The sequence below is a fragment of the Pristis pectinata genome, chromosome 13, assembly GCF_009764475.1.
Source record: "Pristis pectinata isolate sPriPec2 chromosome 13, sPriPec2.1.pri, whole genome shotgun sequence".
NCBI classification, from domain to species: domain Eukaryota; kingdom Metazoa; phylum Chordata; class Chondrichthyes; order Rhinopristiformes; family Pristidae; genus Pristis; species Pristis pectinata.
The window spans coordinates 49846475-49870560 of NC_067417.1; the positions used below are offsets into that span (position 1 = coordinate 49846475).

The 24086-nt window shown below is 43.1% G+C and overlaps 1 protein-coding gene across 1 annotated transcript in view; it reads left to right on the forward strand.

Annotated features, from left to right (window-relative positions):
- hydin (HYDIN axonemal central pair apparatus protein) overlaps window positions 1-24086 on the forward strand; it is a 541323-nt gene that overhangs the window by 239639 nt on the left and 277598 nt on the right. Inside the window, exons 24-26 of the mRNA XM_052028752.1 lie at window positions 13117-13245; window positions 15935-16058; window positions 18911-19030. Coding sequence (XP_051884712.1) covers window positions 13117-13245; window positions 15935-16058; window positions 18911-19030 — 373 coding nt within the window. The remainder of the gene's footprint in view (window positions 1-13116; window positions 13246-15934; window positions 16059-18910; window positions 19031-24086) is intronic.

Sequence of the window (24086 nt, forward strand, 5' to 3'; positions counted from 1 at the left end):
TCAATTGACCTCAATGCATGTCTTGATGGTTTCTACTGGACATTTTCAGCATCTAATGTCTTCAGAATTTTTACCACTTTTTAAAAGTTATAAACAGGGTATTTATTTGAAGAAAGACAGATGCACTACCATTTTTCAACCTAAGGTCATATCATCCCTGCCTGTAAGGACAGTTACACTCACGTGTAAGTATAAGAACTTCAGTCTGAGCTCTAGTTCAAAGCAAGGGAAGGATATTTGGTTCACAAATCCATTCTAACCAGAGTCCCTATGAGATTCTATTTGGCTATGGACCAGCTCCCAGCAGCACTTGTTGATGTCATGAACCCTGGAAATTCACTCTGATGAGTCTAAGACAAGGGACAATAACCTTAAATCAGGGCTTGGGTCTCCAGCATTGATGCGCTGAAGCACATATTTGCCCAAAGGAAACTAAAAACCTGAAATTCACTTCCCTGAAAAGCTGGTGGTGAATTGAAAATTCCAAAACTGAAATTGCTAGAGGTTTGGGAATTAAAATACAGCCCCATAGTGAATAAATGGAGTTAAGGTGCACATCAGCCATGATCTATTGAATGGCTGAATGGGCCTGAAAGGCCGAATGGCCTATTTTAGATCCCATGCATACTCCTTCCAGGTTTTGCAATTCTGCTGATATATCTTTGTGTCCCTAGTCTCCGTTCTTTATAGGTATCAATCCTACTTCTGGGGAGAGGTAATGATTAACCTTAAATTGTTTACCTTCTCTTGGGACCTCTTCCAGATGTCCACTGAACCAAAAGGAGAGTGGAGATGTTCCAAGTGAACTGAAGACTTGTGATTTCTGTGCTTAGCATGCATGTGGTCTGATTATCACTGTTAAATAACTGCCTACTTCAGCCTTAGACACGTTAAGAGGAACAAACAGAAGAGCCTGACATCAGATTATTGGAAAAAGTACTGAGGAACAATGTGATTCAGCATTTGAAAAGCTGCAGGTTATTCAAGGACAGTCACTGTGAATTTGTTAAGGAGGTGTCATGTCTGGCCAACTGTTGTATTTTTTGAGGAGGGCTGGTGAGCATAGCAACTTTGATGCAGTTTACATGGATTTAAGCGAAGTGTTTAACAAGTTCCATGTCATAGATGGATCAGGTTAGTAAAAGATAATGTCCAGATGGTTTAAGACTGGCTCAGTGTGAAAAGGGAAAGGGTAATTAGTAGTCTATGGAGTTTGAGTGACGATGGCTTGAATGCAAAACTTGGTACCAAGTCCCTCAAGATTCAGACAAATGTAGGGGCCATGGTTTAACATTAATGAGGAGAGACTGGCTAGACTGAGAGTGTTTTCTTTGGAACAAACAAGGCAAAGGGATTTACGTGAGATGTATAAAGTTTACAACAGGTGTTTACAGGATGGGTTCAGAGAGGTCAATAACACGAGAAAGATATTTAATTAAGGTGAAGGATTAGAAGGGATTTGAGGGGAAAATAAAATCACATAAAGAATGGTGGGGGTCTTGAACTCATGAAAGGCTGGTGGGGCAGAAATTCTCATCACATTTAATAAGTGATTGGATGAGCACTTGAAAGGCCGTGACCTATTATGCTTTGGTCAGAGAGCTGGGAATTGGGGTTAACCTGAATACCTAAATAGCTCCTTTTGTTTGTCAGCATCATCTCAATGGGCCAACGGCCTCTTCTGAGCTGTAAGATTCTACTACTCTGTGATTTCTACGACACTGTGGAGAAAAAGTATTTCTGATGATTGGGGTTCAAAGATTATGGGGAATAATCTAAACTGGAGCAAGGCCTTTTCAGGAGTTCCACACACCGAGCATGGCAGAAATTTGTAACTTCTATCTACAAGCACCAATTATGCCTGGAAATAGAACACAGGTCAGTCATGATCTTAATAAATGGTGACCGAGGCATGAGATGTGAGATGGTCTTATGCACTACCTAAGTTCCTTTGTTCCCAATTCCTTGGCAAAATAGTCTTTCCCCCAATCAAAACAAATTGAAATATTTCCCCCATAGGTTAAAGACTAAATTTATGATCAGTGATGCTCTTTGATGAATAGTCAGTGCTTTCCTGTATATTCCTCCCTGCGTAATTGTAAAGTAGCAGAGGGAAGCTTGGTAGAAATGCCTTAACCATCCACACAAGAATTGTGCTGTTTATAACTTCTACTGTCTAATGCTTCAAGGTTTCCACTCATCCTGAGTACTCTCTTCTAAAGTTGTTAAATAATAGACGGATGTTTCTCTCTTCAGTGCCCCCAGTGTGATCTTCTTGCTTTAGAAGCACACGTTAGGAATTTCAGAGAAAGGCAATGTCGTCCATTCATGCATTCCTAAAGCATCCTTCAGTTGTGTCATTCCAACCTCCCCCACCACCAGTTCCAATGCATAACATTTACCACAACATCATTTTTCACTTCACAGACCTCTTCCATTGCCAAATGTCTTGGCAGATTTAAAAATGAATTGTTATCATTTGCATTATAAAGTACCTGTGGCCACAAAAGTGCTTCAGAACATTTTGAAGAATCTTAAACGTATTCTTTAATGTAAACCTGTGCACCAGTAAATTGCTTTATCTTGCTGGTCGAAAGGCTGAGTCCATCAATCTATACATCCACCCTTCTACATACTATATATATAAAAGCATTAGTGTTCAATCATTTACAGATATGGGATGAGTGTTTGGAAGGAGACTGAAAAGGCTTAAAACAGCCATAGAACCCGGCATGTTTGGTGATGCAGAGGCCATACCAGGGCAGTGAAAGAATTCATCACGGGGGCAGTGTGAGGAGGAACGGTGAGCATTCCCGATGTGGGAAGGGAGGAGGTAGACTGGAAGCGAAAGCTTGCCGCTAGGAGGTGAGGGGCGAATGTTGTTTGAGGGGCCCAGATTAACAGTGGACAGCGGGTGTGTGTTTGGTGAATTGGGAACGTTTCTTGCAGCTGCTGTTTTATTCCCTCCCTCTAGGCCCCTGCTATCTGTCAGGAATGAGGTTGTGGAGTGGGGGATGGCGATTGATTTGAAGCCTGAATAATGATAATGTTGACTGAAAACAGGCAAGACAAGAAAGATAAAATTTCTTTTTTACATTTATGCTTATAAACTCCAACCTGATTGATTGTTCTTTGCTAAGTGCATTCCTTATCTTGAGTTTTCTTCCTGTTCCTGTTCAGTGAAAAAGAAACTTCCAAAATTGATGTGTTAATTTAATCAAAAGATGTTTCTTCAGTTTTCTCAAGTTCTATTAAATTGAAAAGTACTCCATGGAGTACAGAATCCATTAAGCCATAGCCACACTGCAATATTTTGCATCAATATTTCAATGTAAAAATCAAAAGTTCCACAAAATAATTAATTAAAAAAAGATCTTATTTACTGCCTCGTATCACTAATTTGATCAGAAATTAAATTATGTATTGTTGCACATCAGATTAAATGTAATATAGACAGCTTTGCGGAGATGCAATTGACTTAAGCTTTGCTATAGTGGTAGGGTTCAGACCTGGATGGCTTGAACAGTGTAATGCAGTTTACTTTAACAGTTTTCCTTTTATTCTGTCATCTCTCATGCCTCGTGTACTGAATTAGCTTGGAGATCTTAATTTTTTCTATTCCCAAATCATTAACTAGTTAGGGGAATCTCGGATCAAATTGCAATGGCCTTAAAAGCTCTATCATATGGAGAAGAACTTGAGGCAAATAGGCAAAGTCAACATGGTTTTGTGAAGAGAAATCATGTTTGACCAATTTATTGTTCTTTGAAGAAGTATGTGTGCTGTGGATAGGAGGGAACTAGTGGATGTGCTGTAGCTGGATTTCCAGAAGGCATTTGATAAGGTGCCACATTAATGTTCATTGTGGATAATAAAAGCTCATGGTGTGGGAGGTAACATGTTGACATGAATAAGCTGACTAAGGGAAACAGAATGAGCATACAGTAAATGGGTTGCAAGATATAACAAGTGGTCTGATACAATGATCAATGCTGGGGCCTCAGCTTCTTACAATCTATAAAAATGACTTGGATGAAGCTGCAGAAAGTTGGAAAGTTTGCAAGTGACTTGAAGATTGACAGGAAAATAAGTTATAAAGAGGACATAAGGAAGCCACAAGTGACATATTGATAGGTTAAGCAAGTGGGAAAAGATCTAAATGTTGAGAGAATGCAGAGCTCTGGGATGCAGAGGACTTGGGTCTCCTAATGCATGAATTGCAAAAGTTTGTACAAAGTTACTGGAAGTAATTATGAAATCTAATAGAATGTTATTGTTTAGCATGAGGGGAATTGAGTACTAAAGTAGGAAGGTTATGTTTCAGACATGTCGACATCTGTAATACTGCGTACAGTATTAGTCTTTTTATTTAAGATGGATGTAAGTGCATTGGAAGCAGTTCAGAGAAGGCATGCTTGACTTATACTGGAATGAGCAATTTGTCTTATAAGATAAGGTTAGAGAGCTAAGCTTGTCTTGCTGGAGTTTAGAAGAGCAGGAGGGGCACTGATTAACATACATACAAGGACGTGAGGGGTCTTCACATGGTAGATGTGGAGAAGCTGTTCCTTACATGGGAGAATCGAACTAGGGTGACTCTTCAAAAATAAGCGATCTTTAATCTTTGGAACCCTCTTCCTCAAAGGGTGGTGGAATCAGTCCTTGAATTTTTTTGGTGCAGACATAGATATATTCTCGATAAGTTAAGGGGTGAAAGATTACCCAAAGAAAGAGGGAATGCAGATTTGACATATACATTGAAAGAACATTGACCTGACACATTAACCCTGTTTTTCTCTCCACATTTACTGTATATGTGCAAAGGGACCCAGATGTCCTTGTACAGCCAACATGCAGGTGTAGAAAGCAATTAGGAAGGCCAATAATATGTTGGCCTTTATTACAAGGGGATTTGAGTGCAGGAGTAGAGTTGTCTTCCTTCAGTTATATAGGGCCTTGGTGAGACTACACCTAGAGTATTGTGTAGCATATACTTGCCATTGAGGGGTGCAACAAGGGTTCACCAGAGTGGTTCCTGGGATTGCGTATTTGCTGTTTGAAGAGGGATTGGGTACACTGGGCCTGTATTCACTCCAGAAGAATGGGATGTGATCTCTTTGAAATGTACCACATTTTTACAGGGCTCAACAGAATAGATGCAGAGAGCGTGTTTCCCCTGGCTGAGAAGTGTAGATTCAAGGTTTAGAGTGTCATGATGATGGGTAAGCCATGTTGGACTGGGATGAGGAGAAATTTCTTCACTCAGGTGATGAATCTTCTGGATTTTCTTTCTGTGAGCCATGGTGTCTCTGTTATTGAGTTCACTCAAAACAGATTGATAGATTTCAGGATCAGGAAAATGGAGCTATGATGTAAGATCGGCTATGACCTTGATGGATGGTGGAGCAGGCTCACAGGGTCAGATAGCATACTTTTGCTCCTAATTTTTATTTATTTTGAACACATGTTTAACCAATGTCCCATAGAACAAGTTGTGGGTTCCCTGTGAAAGACTGTACAACCTTGGACTTGTGGTTTTCATGCAGTGTACAGGAAAGGGTGGTATTGGCTCTTACATCAGTAACAAAGCAGCTACACAACTGCAGGTGCAGAACTACCTTGGTCCCGAAGAAGCAGAGCACAACATTCAGTGCCATCTGGGCAGATGTTTTAGAAGAGAAGCGTGGAAAGCAGGACCTGAGTGTAAATCTTGTACAGTTGATGCACCCTGGATTTTTACCAAAGGGATGTGCACTTTGGTATTGGTATTGGTTTATTATTGTCACTTGTACCGAGGTACAGTGAAAAACTTGTCTTGCATACCGATTGTACAGGTCAATTCATTACACAGTGCAGTTACGTTGGGTTAGTACAGAGTGCATTGATGTAGTACAGGTAAGAACTGTAGAGCTATGTTGTTGACTGACTTCTGTCTAGTGGATAGAAGAACATATCTGCTTGTGGCCACTGTTCACACTCCATTACTAATGCTAATAGCTTCTACTTCTTTTCCATAGAGCTCTTCCAGATAGCCATAGGTACAGACTGTTTCCTGTTTCCCTCTGTGTTCATGAGGTGTTTGTTATTTCAGTTTGATTGTCGTCTGGATTCTTTCTTCAAGTGCATTCTGACCATCCTTTATTGCAGTTGGAAATTTATGTATAAATGTTTTATTCATGTCCCTGAGTTATTGTCCTGATATCCTTATTTATATCCTGCATTTATATCAGTTGTGTGTAGACTCCAATGACACTGGCCGTACAGGATTTGCAGTGTTTAAATTTGTGCATTCTGAAAGCATTTTGTAAAATAACACAAAAATCCAAACTCTGACAGAATCATCCAAAGAGAAATGTTGTTTTCAGATTGAAGTCTTTCTTGTTTGGAGAAAAATTCATCTTCCATAAATCAATGGCAGCTGCACTTATGTCAAGATTTTATTCATAAAAGGATAAATTAATATAATACTTTTATTATTAATAAGCTTCCAGTTGAACTGGCCCATATTAATATTCTGAAACATGTCTTATATAAGAATGTAAAATGTAAAAAGAATGTCATTCACCTGTGAAGTTTGCCCTTTACCTAATAATCAAGCAAAGGTTACACAGTCAAACCAGTCAGTAGTCTCTTTATATCCCTCACGGATTATGTTTCATTGACGATATTCCCATAGTCTCAGCAGGACATGGCAATCTTAAAACCTTACTCCATAATCTCTACTTACATTTATTCTTTACAGTCTCTTTATTCTAAAGGAATTAATTAATAAAGGTTTAGTCAGTCTAGTGAGAATGTTGTACACATCTGATTCACTTGCATGATTCTCCATGTGAACCATACTCATTCACATCTGACAGCAGTCATAGAGTCATACAGCACGGAAACAGGCCCAACTGGTCCATGCTGACCAAGATTCCCAACTAAACTAGTCTCATTTGCCCACATTTGACCCATGTCCCTCTAAACCTTTCCTATCCATGTACCTGTCCGGGTACCTTTTAAATGTTGTTATTGTACCTGCCTCAACCACTTCTTCTGGCAGCTCATTCCATATACTGACCACTCTCTGGGTGAAAAGGTTGCCCCTCAGATTCCTATTAAGTCTCTCCCCTCACCTTAAACCTATGCCATCTGGTTCTTGATTCCCTAACCCTGGGAAAAAGATTGTGCGCATTCACCCTGTCTATGCCCCTCATAATTTTATCCATCTCTATAAGATCACCCCTCATTCTCCTATACTCCAATGAAAAAAGTACCAACCTGCTCAACCTCTCTCCATAACTAAGTCCTTCGAGTCCCAGCGACATCCTGGTAAATCTCTTCTGCACTCTTTTCAGCTTAATGACATCTTTCCTGTTAGCAGGGTGACCCAAAACTGAACACAATATTCCAAATGTGGCCACAATGTGATCTTGTACAACTGCAACATAACATCCTAACTTCTATACTCAGTGATGGCTAGTGTGCCAAACGCCTTCCTCACCACCCTGTCTACCTGCAGCACCACTTTCAGGCAACCATGTACTTGTACTTCTAGGCCCCTCTGTTCTACCACACTCCCCAGGGCCCTACCTTGATTTGTCTTCCCAAAATGCAAAATCTCTCACTTATCCAAATTAAACTCCATTTGCCACTCCTCGGCCCACTTCCCCAGCTGATTGAGATCCCTCTGCAAATCCTGATAATCATCTTCACTGTCAACGACACCACCTATTTTAGTGTCATCTTCAAAATTACTAAAAGTCACAATGTAAGCTCAAAGATCTGCTTCCATTCTGCATCATGTGTGGCCAGAAGTTATATTCAGGTATTAGTTATATGCTGCATGCTGTGGGCTAGACTCACACTTGCAATTTCTCCCACATGCTGAATGATTCAGTGAAAGGTTGCTTCAGCTTGCTGAGCTCTGCACCTATCAGGGTGGTTGCATTGCAAAATCCAGATATAATCTGGAGGAAGAAGTCCTGAAGGAAATTAGTCCAACTAAAACTTTAAGTCTTCTGTCTCCTAATGTCGGTATCACATCTGTGTTACACTGAAACTGTGTTTCCAACCACCCCTCTCCAAAGTCCAATTTGTCATTGCCTTGCAAGTTTATTGGCTTCCAAACTTATATCACCTTTTTCCTCAAGTTTCCATCTTTGCCACAGCATCAAAGTGACTACCAACATTCCTGTGAAAGTGATAAAGTTAATCTATTCCTCCCCATTCATCTTTACCTGTCTCTGGCCTTTAACATGTTTGCTTTTAGTATCGTCCTTCATTGCCTCCTATTGCTGCTCAGTTGGGTGGGACTGAATTGTGGATCTAGCCAGTCATAGCCAAAGAATTATCTTCATTTGGTTCTCTTCCTGTTCTGTGATGTGATTCCACAGGATATTCTGAAGGACTTATCCATGATTTCATTCTATTTCTCTTCTGTTACTCCTCAGAAAATAAAACAGGGCATGATTGCATGTACCAAGACCTAAAAAATGTTAATCAGGGCTAATAAGTGATGTGTCAAACTAATGCCAGGCAATGACCAGTTCCTGCAAGAATAGGTCTAAGTAGCTGCCTTTGGCATTCACTGGCTTTACCACTAATGAGTCTAAATATAAAGGATTCCACTGACTTATTAGCCCAATTATTTGTGATCAACAGTAACAAATTTAGTGCCAAATTTGTGGGGAAGTTATCCACCATATTGGATTGGTTGAATTACTGAGCTGGTAATTCAGAATCATAGATCTATAATCCAGGGCATGAGTTCACTAAGAAAAGTGGGGAATTTAATTTACTTAATGATTGAATTTAAGTACTTAATTAGATTAAAGAAATGGTGAAAGTGTTGGATCGTCATAAAAATACATCTGATTCATTAATGTCATTCAGGTGTGACATGCAATTGCCCTCTAGGATGGCTAGTAGGTCATTCTAAACACCTACATGGAGAGTAAAATTAGGTGGACTTCATAGCATGTAGCATTGACTCTGATACTGGATCCAAACATAGCAAAGTCACTCTTCAGGGGGCTGGTGAATAAACTTGAAGAGCATTTCCACAGACTAACCAAGCAACAGTCTAAGGCTGCTTTGACAGCATCTACCACCGAGAAGGACAAGTGCAAAGTGTGCTTGGGAACACCACCAACTGTATGTTGAACACACCATCCTTTATGACTAATGTCTAAATTCTGGAATTCCCTCCTGAATGTGGGAGTACCTTCACCAGAAAGACTGCACCAGTCCAAGGAACAGCTCACCACCATCTTATCAATGGCAGTTTTGAATGGACAATAATTGTTGGCCTTGCTAATGATCCCATAACTGAATAAAAGCAAATTCAAAGTTGTAAATAGAAACTTCTTCATGATTCATATTTCATTTTTTTGTGACTAGTCCTTTTGCCCTTAGATGTGCTCATTCATCCTACATGGTTAATCAGCTCTCTTTGCTCTCTTCTCTCAGTGACCAAAATTGAACTCAATTCACCTAATTCCAAATGTCCTGCTCTGTATGGCTGACTGCCACAGGACCTGCTCCATTCACTCACTAACATTGTTCTGTCTGGTACAGTACACTGTCACAGGATAGGCTGCCTTTATTCATTGAATCAGCAGGGTGATTTTTTTTTTAAATACTTAGCCTTTAATATATATAAAATGGATGTGGTAAACACGTATTTGATGGATTGTATGATAATATAGTGCAAAAGACACCTTTATTGACAAGCAGTCCACAGGTCACTCTTTAACCACAAATTTCTGATCTCTGCCTTTGTCACCTCCAGCTTTGTTACCTCCGGACTATGTTCTTCGTTGGCCATTCTTTTTCCATTCTCTGTAAAGTAAACCTGAGGAGATTCAGAATTCTCTTGCCAGTATTCCACCTTGAACCGGACTTTGTTCACTCAACAACCCTGTGCTTGCTGACGTACAACAGTTCTCAATTAAGAGACACTTTCATTTTAAAGTTCTCAACCTTGTTTTCAGATCTGTGCAGAGTCACATCTTCCCTCTTTCTGTAATGCCCTCCAGTCCTGTCATCCCATGAGACATTTGCAACTGTTCAATTGCAGGGTCTTGAGCATCACCTAGTTTAGTTGCTCTTTGTACTTGAAGGCCAGCATGGACACAATGGGCGGAAGAGCCTGTTTCCATGGTGCAAGACTCAACAACGCTCTGATCATTTGCAGCCATGCCTTCAACTGCCAATCTCTTGGGTTCTCTCTTTCCAACTTTCTACTTCTCTTTCCATTTTTAAGAAACTCTTTAAAGTCTACCCCTGACCAAGTCTTTGATCAACTACATAATATATACCCTAATGTGGCTCGGTGGCAGTTGCTTTTGTTTGATGACGCTTCTGTGAAGTGCCCTGGATGCTTCTGTCTAAATAAAGATGTTCTATAAATGGAAGTTGTTGTTGGTTGGGGATAAACTCTCTGCTGGTGATGTGAGTCACAGTGTCTAGCTTTGCCTTACATCTTGCATTCATAAGGACTTTTAATGAAATACAAAATACCCCAAGGCACTTTGCAGTGTGTGATCAAACAAATGTTGTTGTAATTACTGAAGCAAGTACCAGGAAAGCTGGAAAATCTGAGTTGAACAGATTGGTTTTAAGGAGGAGAGACAGACAGAGAGGTTTGTGGATGGAACTGTAGAGTTTAGGATTGGGAGAGTTGAAGGTACAACTGTTACCCCATTCAGACTCAGTTAGTGGTCAGGAAGAGTTTGGAACTGATAGATAATTAAAGTAACTTTATGGTGGGGAATGGGAGGGCGCTATTTATATCTTCAGCTAACACAGGAGTCCGAAAGGATGTTTAGTGGTCATAGTTCAGTGGGAATAGGCTCTGGAGTTGAGGAAGTGAGCCAGGAGAAGCATGAAAAGTTGTGTGTTCAGGGCTCGGACAGGAGGATGTTTGGTGCATTGGGCTAGGGGAAGAGATGAAAATGACAGTGGTAGCTAATCATTCCATCTGGTCATAGAGCGATACAACACGGAAACACGCCCTTCAGCCCACTGAATCCGTGAAGACCATCAACCACCCACTAACACTAATTCCGCATTAATCCCTTTTTTATTCTCCCCACATTCCCATCAACTCCCCCAGATTCAACCAGCCACCAGCACACTACAGGAAATTTACAATCTACTAACCCTCATATCTTTGGAATGTGGGAGGAAGTCAGAGCACCCGGGGAAACCTCTGGAGTCACAGGGAGAATGTGCAAAGACAGCACCTGATGTCAGGATTGAAGCCAGGCCTCTGACAGCAGTTCTACTAGCGCACCACTGCTTCAATACTTCAATCTTTGTAGCAGAGAAATCTGTGAGCTTCAGTTGTTTATAAAGTTGAAAAAGGCAGGGATGATCCAGGGTTATTGAGTTGTTTGTGCAGTGGAGAGGGATTCTAGAAGTTCCTTGTGTGGTTGATCCTGATTTGGCAATGAATGGCTCAGCCTGTACTTCACCAAGAGTGAACCAATTTGCATCCTTTTGGACGTGATTGGAGATGGGGACCACAGGAGGGTGAACAACCAGTGTGAGTGCTTTTAATGGGACCTTGGAAATCAAAGGTGTAAGTGAGGGTACGATTGAGTGGAATTGTCAGCATGACTAAAGGTCTCAGTGCTAGCCATTGGAAATTTGAAAACACAGCAGTAACTGAAGTTGAGGAAAGTTTTTCCCAGGGATGTGCGCTTGACGATGGGAGGGTTACTGAGGTTGTGGTTGCAGAGAAATATGGTCATATTGTGTTTGTTATGGTGAGCCGTTGAGTTCATAAGCTGAGGGTGAGATTGTGGCCACGTTTATGAGTTTGTTGGAGGGAGAGTTTTTGGGAGGAGAACAGAGAAACGAACAGAGAAGTGAGAGCATAATGATTTGAGATGGAGGTTGAGGTCTCCATGGATGAGATGCTACTAATGCTGAGGCAGTGAAGATGTCCCAACCATTAACGTGGCCTTGTGGGTAGCTGAGAATCATGAGTTCAAATGTTAATCGTGAGGATGGAAGTTAACAAGGTGAGATGGCAAAATGATGTAAAGGTCCCAGGAGTGTAGGAAGATAGTTTCAGGTGAGTTTGGAGAGGCCAGTGGTTCAATGAGAAGGTCCATGAAAGGGGAAGATGTCATTACACCCTAGCTAGATTCTCCTCACATTCATGACATGGTGCCGTCATCCACAACATGCTCATGGATAGCAAGATGCCTTGTCCACAAGCGAACACATTTCTGAATGGAAATATAGAAAGGGATGACAAAAGCAGATTCACTGGCAGAGCCCATTGGGTTAGCACAAGGAATGGAGATTAGTCTGGGAAGGAGGTTGCTGAGAGTGGTAGTGGCTGGGGAGGTTGTTAGTGGAGTAATTTCGGACAGTTCTGGTTGCTGATCCTAAGGAGCAGGTAATTATTGCCTTGATGAGCCCTTTAGACTTTGCCAAGAGATCTTATCTAAGGGAGGGTAAAGCTTGGAATGGCAGCAGAAGCTGAGGCTGGTTGAGGAGTGCTGAAGAACTGGGGTAGGGATTTAGGAGCATTGAATACTTGACACAGGGAAGTGAAAATCACGATTTAAAGAGAGAGAACTTGGGAGGGGTTAATAAACAGGGATTAAAAGGGTGGGAGAAGTAAAAGCGATAGGTTTGGGTCTGACAAGGGAGCCAAAATATATACAGAATTCAAGCCACAGATTTAGATCGCAAGGTTAAGGTCTATTTGTTCTGGGAATAAATTAGGAGACTAGACAAAAAGAAGGTGTTTGAAGATCAAGATAATTGTAATTCATTTGGCGATTCATTAATAGCGGTGATTGTTTATGGTTGGGGAGGGGTGAACTTGCAGCTTTGGCATGTAAAGGGCTTCAGTGTAATCAAACTTAAATCAAAAGCACTGAATAATAGACTAGCAGTTGTTTATGTGAACACATTTTTCTCCTATAAAGAATTCCCAACATGCTGCAGTGAACAGAGTTTACAATAATTCCGTGTGGTGGTGATACCACCTCAAGTACCTACCTGCCTGTCTAGACCATAAGACCTAGGAGCAAAATTAGGCCATTCGGCCAATCGAGTCTGCTCCGCCATTCCATCATGGCTGATTTATTTTTTTCTTTCTTTTAATAGCAGCTCACCTGTTTACGGAACAGGAACAGAAACTGAGCAGCTGAACACTAAGGAAGGCAAAGACCAAACAAAACTCACAGATGAAACTTCCATTCAGGAATCTACCCTGGTCATTGAGGATGACGACAGGTCGGAACCTACAAGTTAATTCTGAGTAGAGATTAAGATAGTTTAGAGCTGCTTCAGATGGAATAACCTGTACGTATCCTGTCCCGGTGTTCTGGAGTTTGTCCCTTTTTATGTAGTTTTGTTTTACCACAGGGCCTCCCCGGCAATATATCCTCATGTTATATGTACCCAAGGCCAATGGCAACTTGCATGGAACCATTTCTTATGAGGATAGGTTGAGCGAGCTGGGGTTTTTCTCTATGGAGGCAAGGAGGATGAGAGGTGGATTGATAGAGGTGTACAAGATGATAAGAGGCATAGATCGAGTGGACAGTCACAGACTTTTTCCCAGGGCGACAATGGCTAACACAAGGGGACATAATTTTAAGGTGGTCGGAGGAAGGTATAAGGGGAATGTTAGGGGTAAGTTTTTTTACACAGAGAGTGGTGGGTGCGTGGAACGCACTGCCGGCAGAGGTTGTGGGGGCAGATACATTAGGGACATTTAAGAGACTCTTAGATAGACAGATGAATGATAAATAAATGGGGGGTTATGTGGGAGGGAAGGGAAGGGCAGGGCAGGGCTAGATAGATCTTAGAGTAGGATAAAATGTCAGCACAACATTGTGGGCGGAAGGGCCTGTACTGTGCTGTAATGTGTCCTTCCACAGGCACCAATGCCAAGTAATGTCATTTTTTGTTCTAGCAGGACTGTGATGACAACAGTTTCTACAAATCCTCTCATTCAGAGGGAAACAAACATCACATAAAGGGGCCAGATATAGGAGAGTTTCTCAAGTTGTCAGATTTAAATTTTTTTTCAGTCTGTTCAACACTGCCATCCAGGCAAAGAGGAGTTTCCATGTTCCTGATTGAAGTGAGAAATATTCAAGCATTCCTGGGTGAAAACATTGTCTCGTTCACTCGTCACTTCAAGGATCTGATGGATTTGTATCTAAGTTGTTTAATGTTGCCAGGCCCTCTGTCTCTAGAACAATCTAAGTTCATAACATAGATCAAGATAAGGGAAGAACTCTGAATTATAGGATTGCAATCAAGTCATTTGAGGAGCTTTATCGTGTCATTTCTTTCCTGTCTATAAAACTGGCAGTTCAGAATACTGGTGGTGTGTGTGTGTGTCTCTTATTTGATCTACAAGTATCTAGGAACAACCCCACAATATTGCATATACATTTCCTGACTGCCTGTTTTAGACAGGGAGCTGTACCAACTGTGATGGATGAGGTATTCCTGCAACACAGTTTAGCAAGAATGAACTGTAATGCTGCAATGTCCTGTAGAGATTTTCTGTTGCCCTCGCACTAGAGAAGTAACTCTAACCTAATGCACTGGCTGGGAAATTATCAATGAAAGTTGAAACAAGTAGGGTGTAAAATGGATAGCTGACCCGAACCTGTGTGTTTCCCACTCAACTAATTAGGTTAGCATTAAACCCTCAGTGTGGAATTGGAATAACTGAACATTTGTTGGTAAAACATATTTATCCTAAGAGAGCTGAGATATTAAAGCCTCTGTAACAGAACCTTTTATGCATCTGGCTGTAAATGACATTCCCAGTGATTAAAAAAAACAAGAGTGCATTTTTATAAAGTGACCCCCCACAGTTTGTAATAATAAAAGCAATATGTCACAATGTTGAGCGAAGAGCGAGCTCGCAGAGTACCCAAATGTGGTACACTGGTACGAGACTGGAGTCAGGATGCTTCCTCAGAACCAAACACAGGCAGCAACTGGAAGGAATCTTGCCTTGGGGACTCAGAAGTGGGGTCCCAACACCAAAACTGGATACCCTAAGAGGAACAGTGAAACCAGGACTGCTCTAGAGTTGACAACTCTAAGCAGCCAGGAGACAAAGTATACCCAAAGGTTGACCAATACTCTGGCAACTAGTGCTACTGAAACCAGGGCTCTTATGCTAGTCTCCCGATGGGGCTCCGGTGTGTGTTGTTATGCGATTAGTAGTGCTTGGATTCCATGTGCTGCACAACGAGGCACCATCAATGGAGCCGAATTGAGGACCAGCACTCAGAACCATGACACAATATTTCTCATAGTTTCATTCAAGGTAGTCGATCAAGTCTATGCCAGCTCTCGGAGTAATCCCATCAATTCCATTCTCCCAAATTTCCCTGTAACATGCCCATTAATTCTCCCCTGATTCTCCTACCACCCCCCCCCCCCCACACTCAGAGAAGTTTACAACTGCCGTCTTTGGGATGGGGGAGGAAATCGGAGCACGGGGAGAACGTACAACCTCCACGCAGACCTCCGCAGTATCAGAGGTCAGGATTGAACCTGGGTAGTTGTAGCCATGAGACATCCTCACTTCTAGTATGTGGAAGTGATAAAATAAAAATCGCAGCCTACTTATAAGGTGTGATATATATGGCCTGTTGAACATATCTTGTACTAACTGGGATCTTCACTGGGGAAAAATATCACAGCATTAGGGTTTAATTTGCTTTCCGAATATTGCAATAGGCACACGTTCTCTACATTCATCATCCCAGAGATGAGGTGGCATGAAATTTCCTCACTGTGATAATACTTTATTCGACAGAAATTGAATGAGATATATTTGCTCGGGGGCTACACAGAAAAAGACTCAGAGCTGCTCTGTTTTATAGCTGTTAATGGCATTTTTATATCTGGGGATTGTAACCAAGTAATTATTATGTATCCTGCACAGAAATCTATCAAACTCCACAATGAATTTCAATGAGGAAGAGAAAACTGATGCTGAGAATGAAACATGGGAGGGTGTTGGGTCACCCAAAGCGAGCTCGAGTGTTACCTTCAATAAAGGACAAGAGGTATCTACTATTCCATGTAGACATAGGAACTTGTTTAAATCAAATCCTGACTTAACTCTGTTCAGTCCTTCCAGGTGAGGCAGCGCTTCACTTGTGAATCCGAGGGTGTCATTTATTGCACGCAGTGCTCCTGGTGTGGCCTCCTCTACATCGGTGAGACCTGATGCAGTTTGGGTGACTGCTTTGTCGAGCACCTTCGCTCCATCCGCCACAACAGCCAGGATCTCCCAGTGGTCACCCACTTCCATTCCACATCCCATCACACACTGACACGTCTGTCCACGGCCTCCTCTACTGCCACGTTGAGGCCAGACGCAGGTTGGAGGAACAACACCTCATATTTTGCCTTGGTATTCTCCAATCTGATGGCCTCAACATCAATTTCTTCCTGTAACCGCTTCCCTCTTCTCATCCCTTTTTCCTCTCCTTTGTCTTCCCTCATTCTTGTGGGCCCGTCCCCCTTTCCCCTTCCCCTGCCCTCATGATCTGCCCATCCCTTCCCCGCCCTCATGACCTGCCCATCTATTCCCCACCTCCTTCCCTTTATTCCATGGTCCAGTGCCCTCTCCTCCCGATTCCTCCTCCTTCAGCCCTTTGCCTCTTCTACCTACCACCTCTCAGCTTCTTACTTCTCCCCCCCCACCCTCCAACCTTCCCCCTCTCACCTGAACTCACCTATCACCTGAACTCACCTATCACCTGCCTGCAGGTACTCCTCCCCCTCTCCAACACTCTTATTCTGGCTTCTGTCCTCTTCCTTTCCAGTCCTGTTGAAGGGTCTCGGCCCGAAATGTCGACTGTTTATTTCTCTTCCTAGGTGCTGCCTGACCTGCTGAGTTCCTCCAGCACTTTGTGTGTGTTGCTCCAGATTCCAGCATCTGCAGAATCTATTGTGTCTTAACACTGTTCAGAATGCAGGTCCAAAACGAGTAGCTGGAGATATTTTCTGACTTAATTAATTTGCTGGAACATCATTGTATTTTAGAGAAAGCTGGCCCAAGACAAGGTGACAGATGGAACTTAAAATACATCGGCGTTAGGTGACTGAACGTAGCACCATGAAGTCACTGTTACTCTTTCATTGAGACACAAGAAGCTACAGACGCTGCAATCTGGAGCAAAAAACAATCCCTGGGGCAAGCTCAGTGCTGAGTTCTTTTAGCAGTTTGTTTTTTATTCCTCTTTCATTAGTGTACAAGCTGACATATGGGCAGAGAACAAGACAGGCTAGAAGTTCTTCTGCGCACAAGTAGGAACACAAGTCACTGTCCGTATGTGGAATCAGCACCTGTTGGTATCAGTGCTGCTCAGGAGCAAGCTCCACGCAACTTTAGAGGGAAACTCTTGACCATTCAGCGCTTGGACTAAGTTGTCACTCTACGGTGTGCTCTCATTATTGTCCAATTCTGCCCACTGCAGATCCCTTCATTTCCTCACTGGTATCAGTGCTCCAGCCTTATAAGAGCACCCGACCATCAACCACAGCACAGCAGGAGGTGTGTGTGGTGCACTCTCAGGCTATGGCCGTATGGGATGGTGGGCTAGGAAAGGAGCAGGCATCGACCTCAGTATCATTGAAGACTAGCTGTAACATCTATGCACAGGTGCCAAAAGAGCCCAGACACAGTGGCAATGGCAGGAAGAGATCGGAGAACTAACTGCAAAGAGCAAGTTGTTAGATCTGCGAGCAATGCAGGAAAAGAATTCCACTACTTCATCTGTTTTCGAAGAGTTCAAACACTAACCCTAATGGCACAGAGACATACACAGGCTCACGTGGGACATCTTGTTCAAACATACAAGGGGACTTGAGAGGGGAGATGTTGAGATGTTTCCACTAGTGGGAGAGTCATGAACAAGGGGACAGAGCTACAAAACAAGGGGCCGGTCATTTAAAACTGAGGTGTGCAGAAATTCCTTCTCCCAGAGGGGGGTGAACCTCTGGAATTCTCAGCCCCCCAGGGTGCTGGAGGTCAGATCATTAGATGTATTTAAGCTGGGGATGGATAAATATGTGAAAGATCGAAGAATTGAGGGTTATGGGGAACTGGCACTGAAGTGGGGTTGAGGCCGGCGTAAATCAGCCGTGATCATTTTGAATGGTGGAGCAGGTTTGAGGGTCCTGGTGGCCTACTCCTGCTCCTGTTTTCTTGCTTTCTTGGTAATGCCATTGAAACTGCAGCCCAAATCTTCGCCCTTCAACGTATGAGAGAATGGGGCTGAAATGTTATTGGGATTGGGGAGGATGGGTCTTGTTCTGATTTTCCCCCCATCACCGCTTTAGGATTCTAAAGAGCACCAGGGGGTGGAGTATTGCAGATTGGCAAGTCTTGCTGTGGCCAGAAACCTAGGAAAAGAATAATAAAGTCAACATAGAACAGTTTTATCTACGGCTTGTGAGGAATAACTTCCTCAACCCGCTTGCTGACTGACTGTGATGGTCAAATTGTCCTTCTGATTACAGGTAAATGCAGAAGTGATCTATTTTTACCCCAAATTTAAATTAACTGTCTATCAAGTATCAGCAGATTTTATCATATTAATTAAAATGGAAATATGGCCCCTTCCAGCAATATGAACAAAGGGTAGAGAGGCAGCACTTGAGGCACAGACGTAGAGTTCCAAACTTTGCCCAGACTCCTGCTGTTAACCAATTGTCAGTCCTCTGTTGCCCCTTGTAGTGATAACGGGAAACCAACAGACTCACGGTGGAACGTGAAGGGAGTGGGAGGCAGGAGTCTGCTCACTTCCTATTGAGAATCCTTGGTCTTTCAGACTTTATTTGGCAGTGTCTAGGAGGAATGTTAAAATCTACCAAGGTACCCTTCTGAGCAAAGCTGCTCTATTTCCAGGAGAGATCATTGAATCTGGTTGACTCAGAGAAGCTGCCTGAAGACCAGACTGAAGATAGCAAGTGTCTTTCCTGGAGCTGTAACCAAGAGCAGAATAATGCCATGTTAGGTGTGGAGCAGGTAAGAAACAGGCACATTATAAACACTTAGTACATGTAATTACCCAGAGTTACAACGGAGAAACAGATCATTCATTCTTTTATGCTGGGCATGAACCTTTTCTCACCCTTCTGCATTATTCCCTGTCAGCATAGTTTTATATTATTTTCTCTATGTTGCTGTGTGCTTAAACACCTATCTTACACATGCGTATCTGTGTGTCGCTGTGTATTTTTGTGTCTAGTGTGTGTGTGGTTTGTGTATGTTTGTGTGCGTGGTCTGTCTGTGTGGTCAGTGTGTGTATTTTGGTGTGTGTTTGTGCGTGGCGTCTCTGTGTGTGTCCATCTCATGCCTTTATCTTTCTCACAAGCTATGTCTTTTTTTCAATTCTAAGCATTTTTCTGCTTGCCTTATACATATTTCTATCAAAGGCATATATGCAGGAATTTAGATACGGCCACTTTTTGAGGGGCATATTAGGCACACATGTGTCATATAAACTTGTGTCTCAATATCCTGCTGAACCATTACCAAGAGGTCTGGGCTATGCTCCTGCTTCCTCCCACTGCCCTCCCTCCATCTCACCTTGCTCACAGCCCCGGTATCATTCAACTGCATTTCTGCATTTGTGTTTCCATCTCTTGCTAATCAGCTTTCTTTTCTACACCTGCACACACCACATGCATATGTGTCACTGTCATGCTCAACTTCTCTCCTAACGTACAAACACTATTCCCTTAATAAATAGGTTTACCAACCCTCTTGGGGAGTGCTGGAATCTCCAGGGGTTTAAAAATAATCTCCTGTTCAAGGAACCCAGGAGAAAACCATGTATCAAAAAGAATATTAGAATGTTTGACAGGTTGGGACAGTTTATGTAAAATATGTAAAATCAGAGTGGCAGCCCTCTGTACAAAAAAAATCCTTCAGCCCACAGTCTGACATTGAAATATAAAGGTCTGGAAATTCTTTTGTGTAAAGCAATATTTGCGTGAGCTGTGTGATAGGGTTGAATCGAAGCCCAGTTCCTGAACGTGACATGGTATAATGGTATGGGCTTCGTACACTGAAGTAAACTGTGGTGTATTTGTATATAGTTACGTTAATGTAATGTGATCAGAGGATGTAGTGATGTTATTGCAGGTATATATGTTATATACACATCTCAGGAGTTCCTTGCTATTAGAGTAGAATGACATGAACACCCCTATTTGAAGCTCCAGTGTCCTCTTATTGTAAACAGAATTGACAAGCACTGCAACTGTATATCAGGTTCACCTTGGGTTATAGTACTATGTTAATTGGTAATTGGTTCATTATTGTCACATGTACTGAGATATTATGAAAAATTTTGTTTTGCATGCCATCCATACAGATCATTTCATCACATCAGTACATTTTGGTAGTACAGGTAAAAACAATAACAGAATGCAGAAAAGTGTTACAGTTACAGAGAAACTGCAGTGCAGGGCAGGCAAATAAGGTACAAGGGCCATGATAAGGTAGATTGTGAGGTCAAGAATTCATCTGTATTGTACAAGAAGTCCATGCAAGAACCTTATAACAGTGGGATAGGAGCTGTCCTTGAGTCTAGTGGTATGTGCTTTCAAGTTTTGTATCTTCTGCTCATTGGGAGGGGGGAGAAGAGAGAATGACCGGTGTGGGAGGGATCTTTGATTATGGTGACAAGGATAAGAAAAGTTTATAAAAATCGGAAAAAGAGTAGCTTTGTGGCTTTAAGCTCAGCATTTTTGCAGAGTGAACTCTGTGAAAATTTTGCAGCTGCGAAGAAAAATGGAAAAAAATATCGACAGGAAGCAGCCCGTTCAAGAAGGTTCAATCTCCAGTAGGTCCATTTTGTGCAGTACCTGCAAAGCAGTTCAGAAGGAGGTTTGGAGAGCAAGAGGCAGCTCCATTTGCTTGCTGTAAGAGCACTTGATTTTAAAATGCAGCAACTAGTTTTGAAATAAAACTTGTGAGAATGACAGCATAAGTCTTCAAACAGTGGAACAAGCAGAGAGTTAAAGTGTGAACATGCAGGGGCTTGAGAACTGCTACACTCTCAGTGGGAAAGGGAAGAGAATGGGGGCTGAAACTCAAGCATAGGCATCTTGGGAATGTATAACAAGGCTGTGCATCTTCTATCAAGAAGATGGAACTATTTTCCATGGCCACTAATATCTAGAGCTGGAGGGTAATGCTCAGGCTGCAGGCATTGAATGCTGCAGTGTTGGGAGGGAAAGAAGATTAGATTTAAGCTAATTCAGGATGTCTGAATCGTCTGATACTGGCAGTGGAAGCTAGATTTCTGCATAACAACTTGTAGCTGGAGGTGTCCAGGTAACAACCACTGAGGTTGCTCAGGAGACTCAGCTAGATGTACCTAAACAGGTCTTGCACATTTGAGGGAATAAACTAACCTGAACAAGAGTCCAAGTGAAACTTTACAGCCATTCTCTAGTCACAGGTTCAAATTATCAATTGACCATAGCTATTTAAAATGGAGACAGCAGATAATCATGCCAAGTGTTCCAGGTTACATGCTCAACAGACTGAAATTGTCAAAATGAAGGCCTTTGATGTATTGTGTATTGGCCACACATTTAGTATCACTGGAGGTTGTGTACAGTTTATGTAGAACTATGCAGAGCAATACCATCTAGGGAATCATTATGACCATGAAAACAGACAATTTGACCATTCCAAGGAGTTCATGTTGTTTTTTGTCTAAAGGGGAACAACTGTTTCCTTGTACTAATCAACAAAAGTGGTCTCATGCCTGTTAATCCCTCATTTTTAAACAGTGATCCCCCCGCCCCCACTTCTAGATTGTCCCTAAAGTCCATCCTCTCCATATCCACCCTGTCAAGAACCCTCAGGATCTTGTATGTTTCAGACAGGTCCCCTTTCACTCCAGTGGATAGAAACCAGCCAGTCCAATCTTTCCTTAAGAGATAACCTGCCTATTCTGACTGTTACTCTGTTAAACCTTGCAGAATTCTGTCCAAATCATTGACATCCCTACCTAAGTATGGAGACCGTTACTGTCCACAGTACTCTAATAAATGTGCACCAGTGTACTCCAGTATCCTATATAACTGCAGTGTAACCTTCCGACTCTTGTATTCAATTCCCCGAGTAATAGATGATAAAATTTTCCATTTTTCTTATTGCTTGCTGCACCTGCATTTTAGGCTTTTGAGAATTATGTACTAGGGTGCTAGATAACTCTGCATTTCAGAGTTCAGGAACTTCTCACCATTTAGATAATGTTTCTTTTCTATTTTCCTACCAAAATGAACAATTTCACATTTTCACATATTATGCTCTGTTTGCCAGATCTTTGCCCCCTCAGTTAACTATCTATATTACTCTGTAGCTCCCTTATGTCCTCTCCACAGCTTGCATTTCTATCTCCCACTCTGTTGCCAGCAAATTTACTTTCACAACAGTGGAAGGTACCTTTGAACAATTGAGATTGATGCTAGGAATACCAGTGGAATTACTGCCTATCAGTGGACCATGGTTCACTCTGCATTTATTTGTTAGTTTTATGCCATGTAACAGCATTGAGCCTCTATTTGAGAAACAAAGGACTGCGGATGCTGGAATCTAGATGAAAAACACGATGACACTGGAGGAACTCAGCAGGCCAGGAAGCATCCGTGGTGAAAAGCAGGCGGTCAACGTTTCAGGTCAGGACCCTTCTTCAGGACTGACGATAGGAAAAGGGGAAGCCCAATATATAGGAGGGGCTCTATTTTTTCCTCCATTTCATTCTGCTTTGGATGGGGCAGGAAGGACATCCATACATGTATTTAATGGAGCCTTGAAAAGCATATGTCCCAAGATTAATCTAGCTTTATAATGAATTGCTAATTAGCAAACATGTTGTTTAAGGATTGTACAACTCCACCCTCAACTGCTGGTGTTACTGCAGCAGAGCTGTTAATGTGTTGTCCTTGGCTGTAATTGAGTGTAGCAGAGGGGAGATGGGAGACAGAAGAGGCAGCAGAGGGGAGACGGGAGAGGCAGCAGAGGGGAGGAGAGAGGCAGCAGAGGGGAGGAGAGAGGCAGCAGAGGGGAGGAGAGAGGCAGCAGAGGGGAGGGGAGGCAGCAGAGGGGAGGGGGAGGCAGCAGAGGGGAGAGAGAGGCAGCAGAGGGGAGGGAGAGGCAGCAGAGGGGAGGAGAGAGGCAGCAGAGGGGAGGAGAGGCAGCAGAGGGGAGGGGAGAGGTAGCAGAGGGGAGGGGAGAGGCAGCAGAGGGGAGGGGAGGCAGCAGAGGGGAGGGGAGAGGCAGCAGAGGGGAGGGAGAGGCAGCAGAGGGGAGGGGGAGGCAGCAGAGGGCAGGGGAGAGGTAGCAGAGGGGAGGGAGAGGCAGGAGAGGGGAGGGGAGAGGCAGCAGAGGGGAGGGGAGGCAGCAGAGGGGAGGGAGAGGCAGCAGAGGGGAGGGAGAGGCAGCAGAGGGGAGGGGAGAGGTAGCAGAGGGGAGGGAGAGGCAGGAGAGGGGAGGGAGAGGCAGCAGAGGGGAGGGAGAGGCAGCAGAGGGGAGGGGAGAGGTAGCAGAGGGGAGGGAGAGGCAGGAGAGGGGAGGGGAGAGGCAGCAGAGGGGAGGGAGAGGCAGCAGAGGGGAGGGGAGAGGCAGCAGAGGGGAGGGGGAGGCAGGAGAGGGGAGGGGAGAGGCAGCAGAGGGGAGGGGAGAGGCAGCAGAGGGGAGGGAGAGGCAGCAGAGGGGAGGGGAGAGGCAGCAGAGGGGAGGGAGAGGCAGCAGAGGGGAGAGAGAGGCAGCAGAGGGGAGGAGAGGCAGCAGAGGGGAGAAGCAGGAGTGTGGAGCGGTGGAGGAGAGGAGAGAGAGCAGAAGGTGACATTCTGAGGCAGAGAGAAACAAGTTTTCACTGAAAGGGTTCGAGCTGTTAGTCCAGTGAGCAAGTACAAGTTACAACGTGAGACCTAGCTGGAATAATCCAAGTCCGTTTATTTAGTTTGTGTCAGAAATCATGTCAGCACTGTCCACAGAGATCTGATAGTTATAGCAAGAGACACACTTGAAGATACTGAAGTTACTCTTCCTGACATTA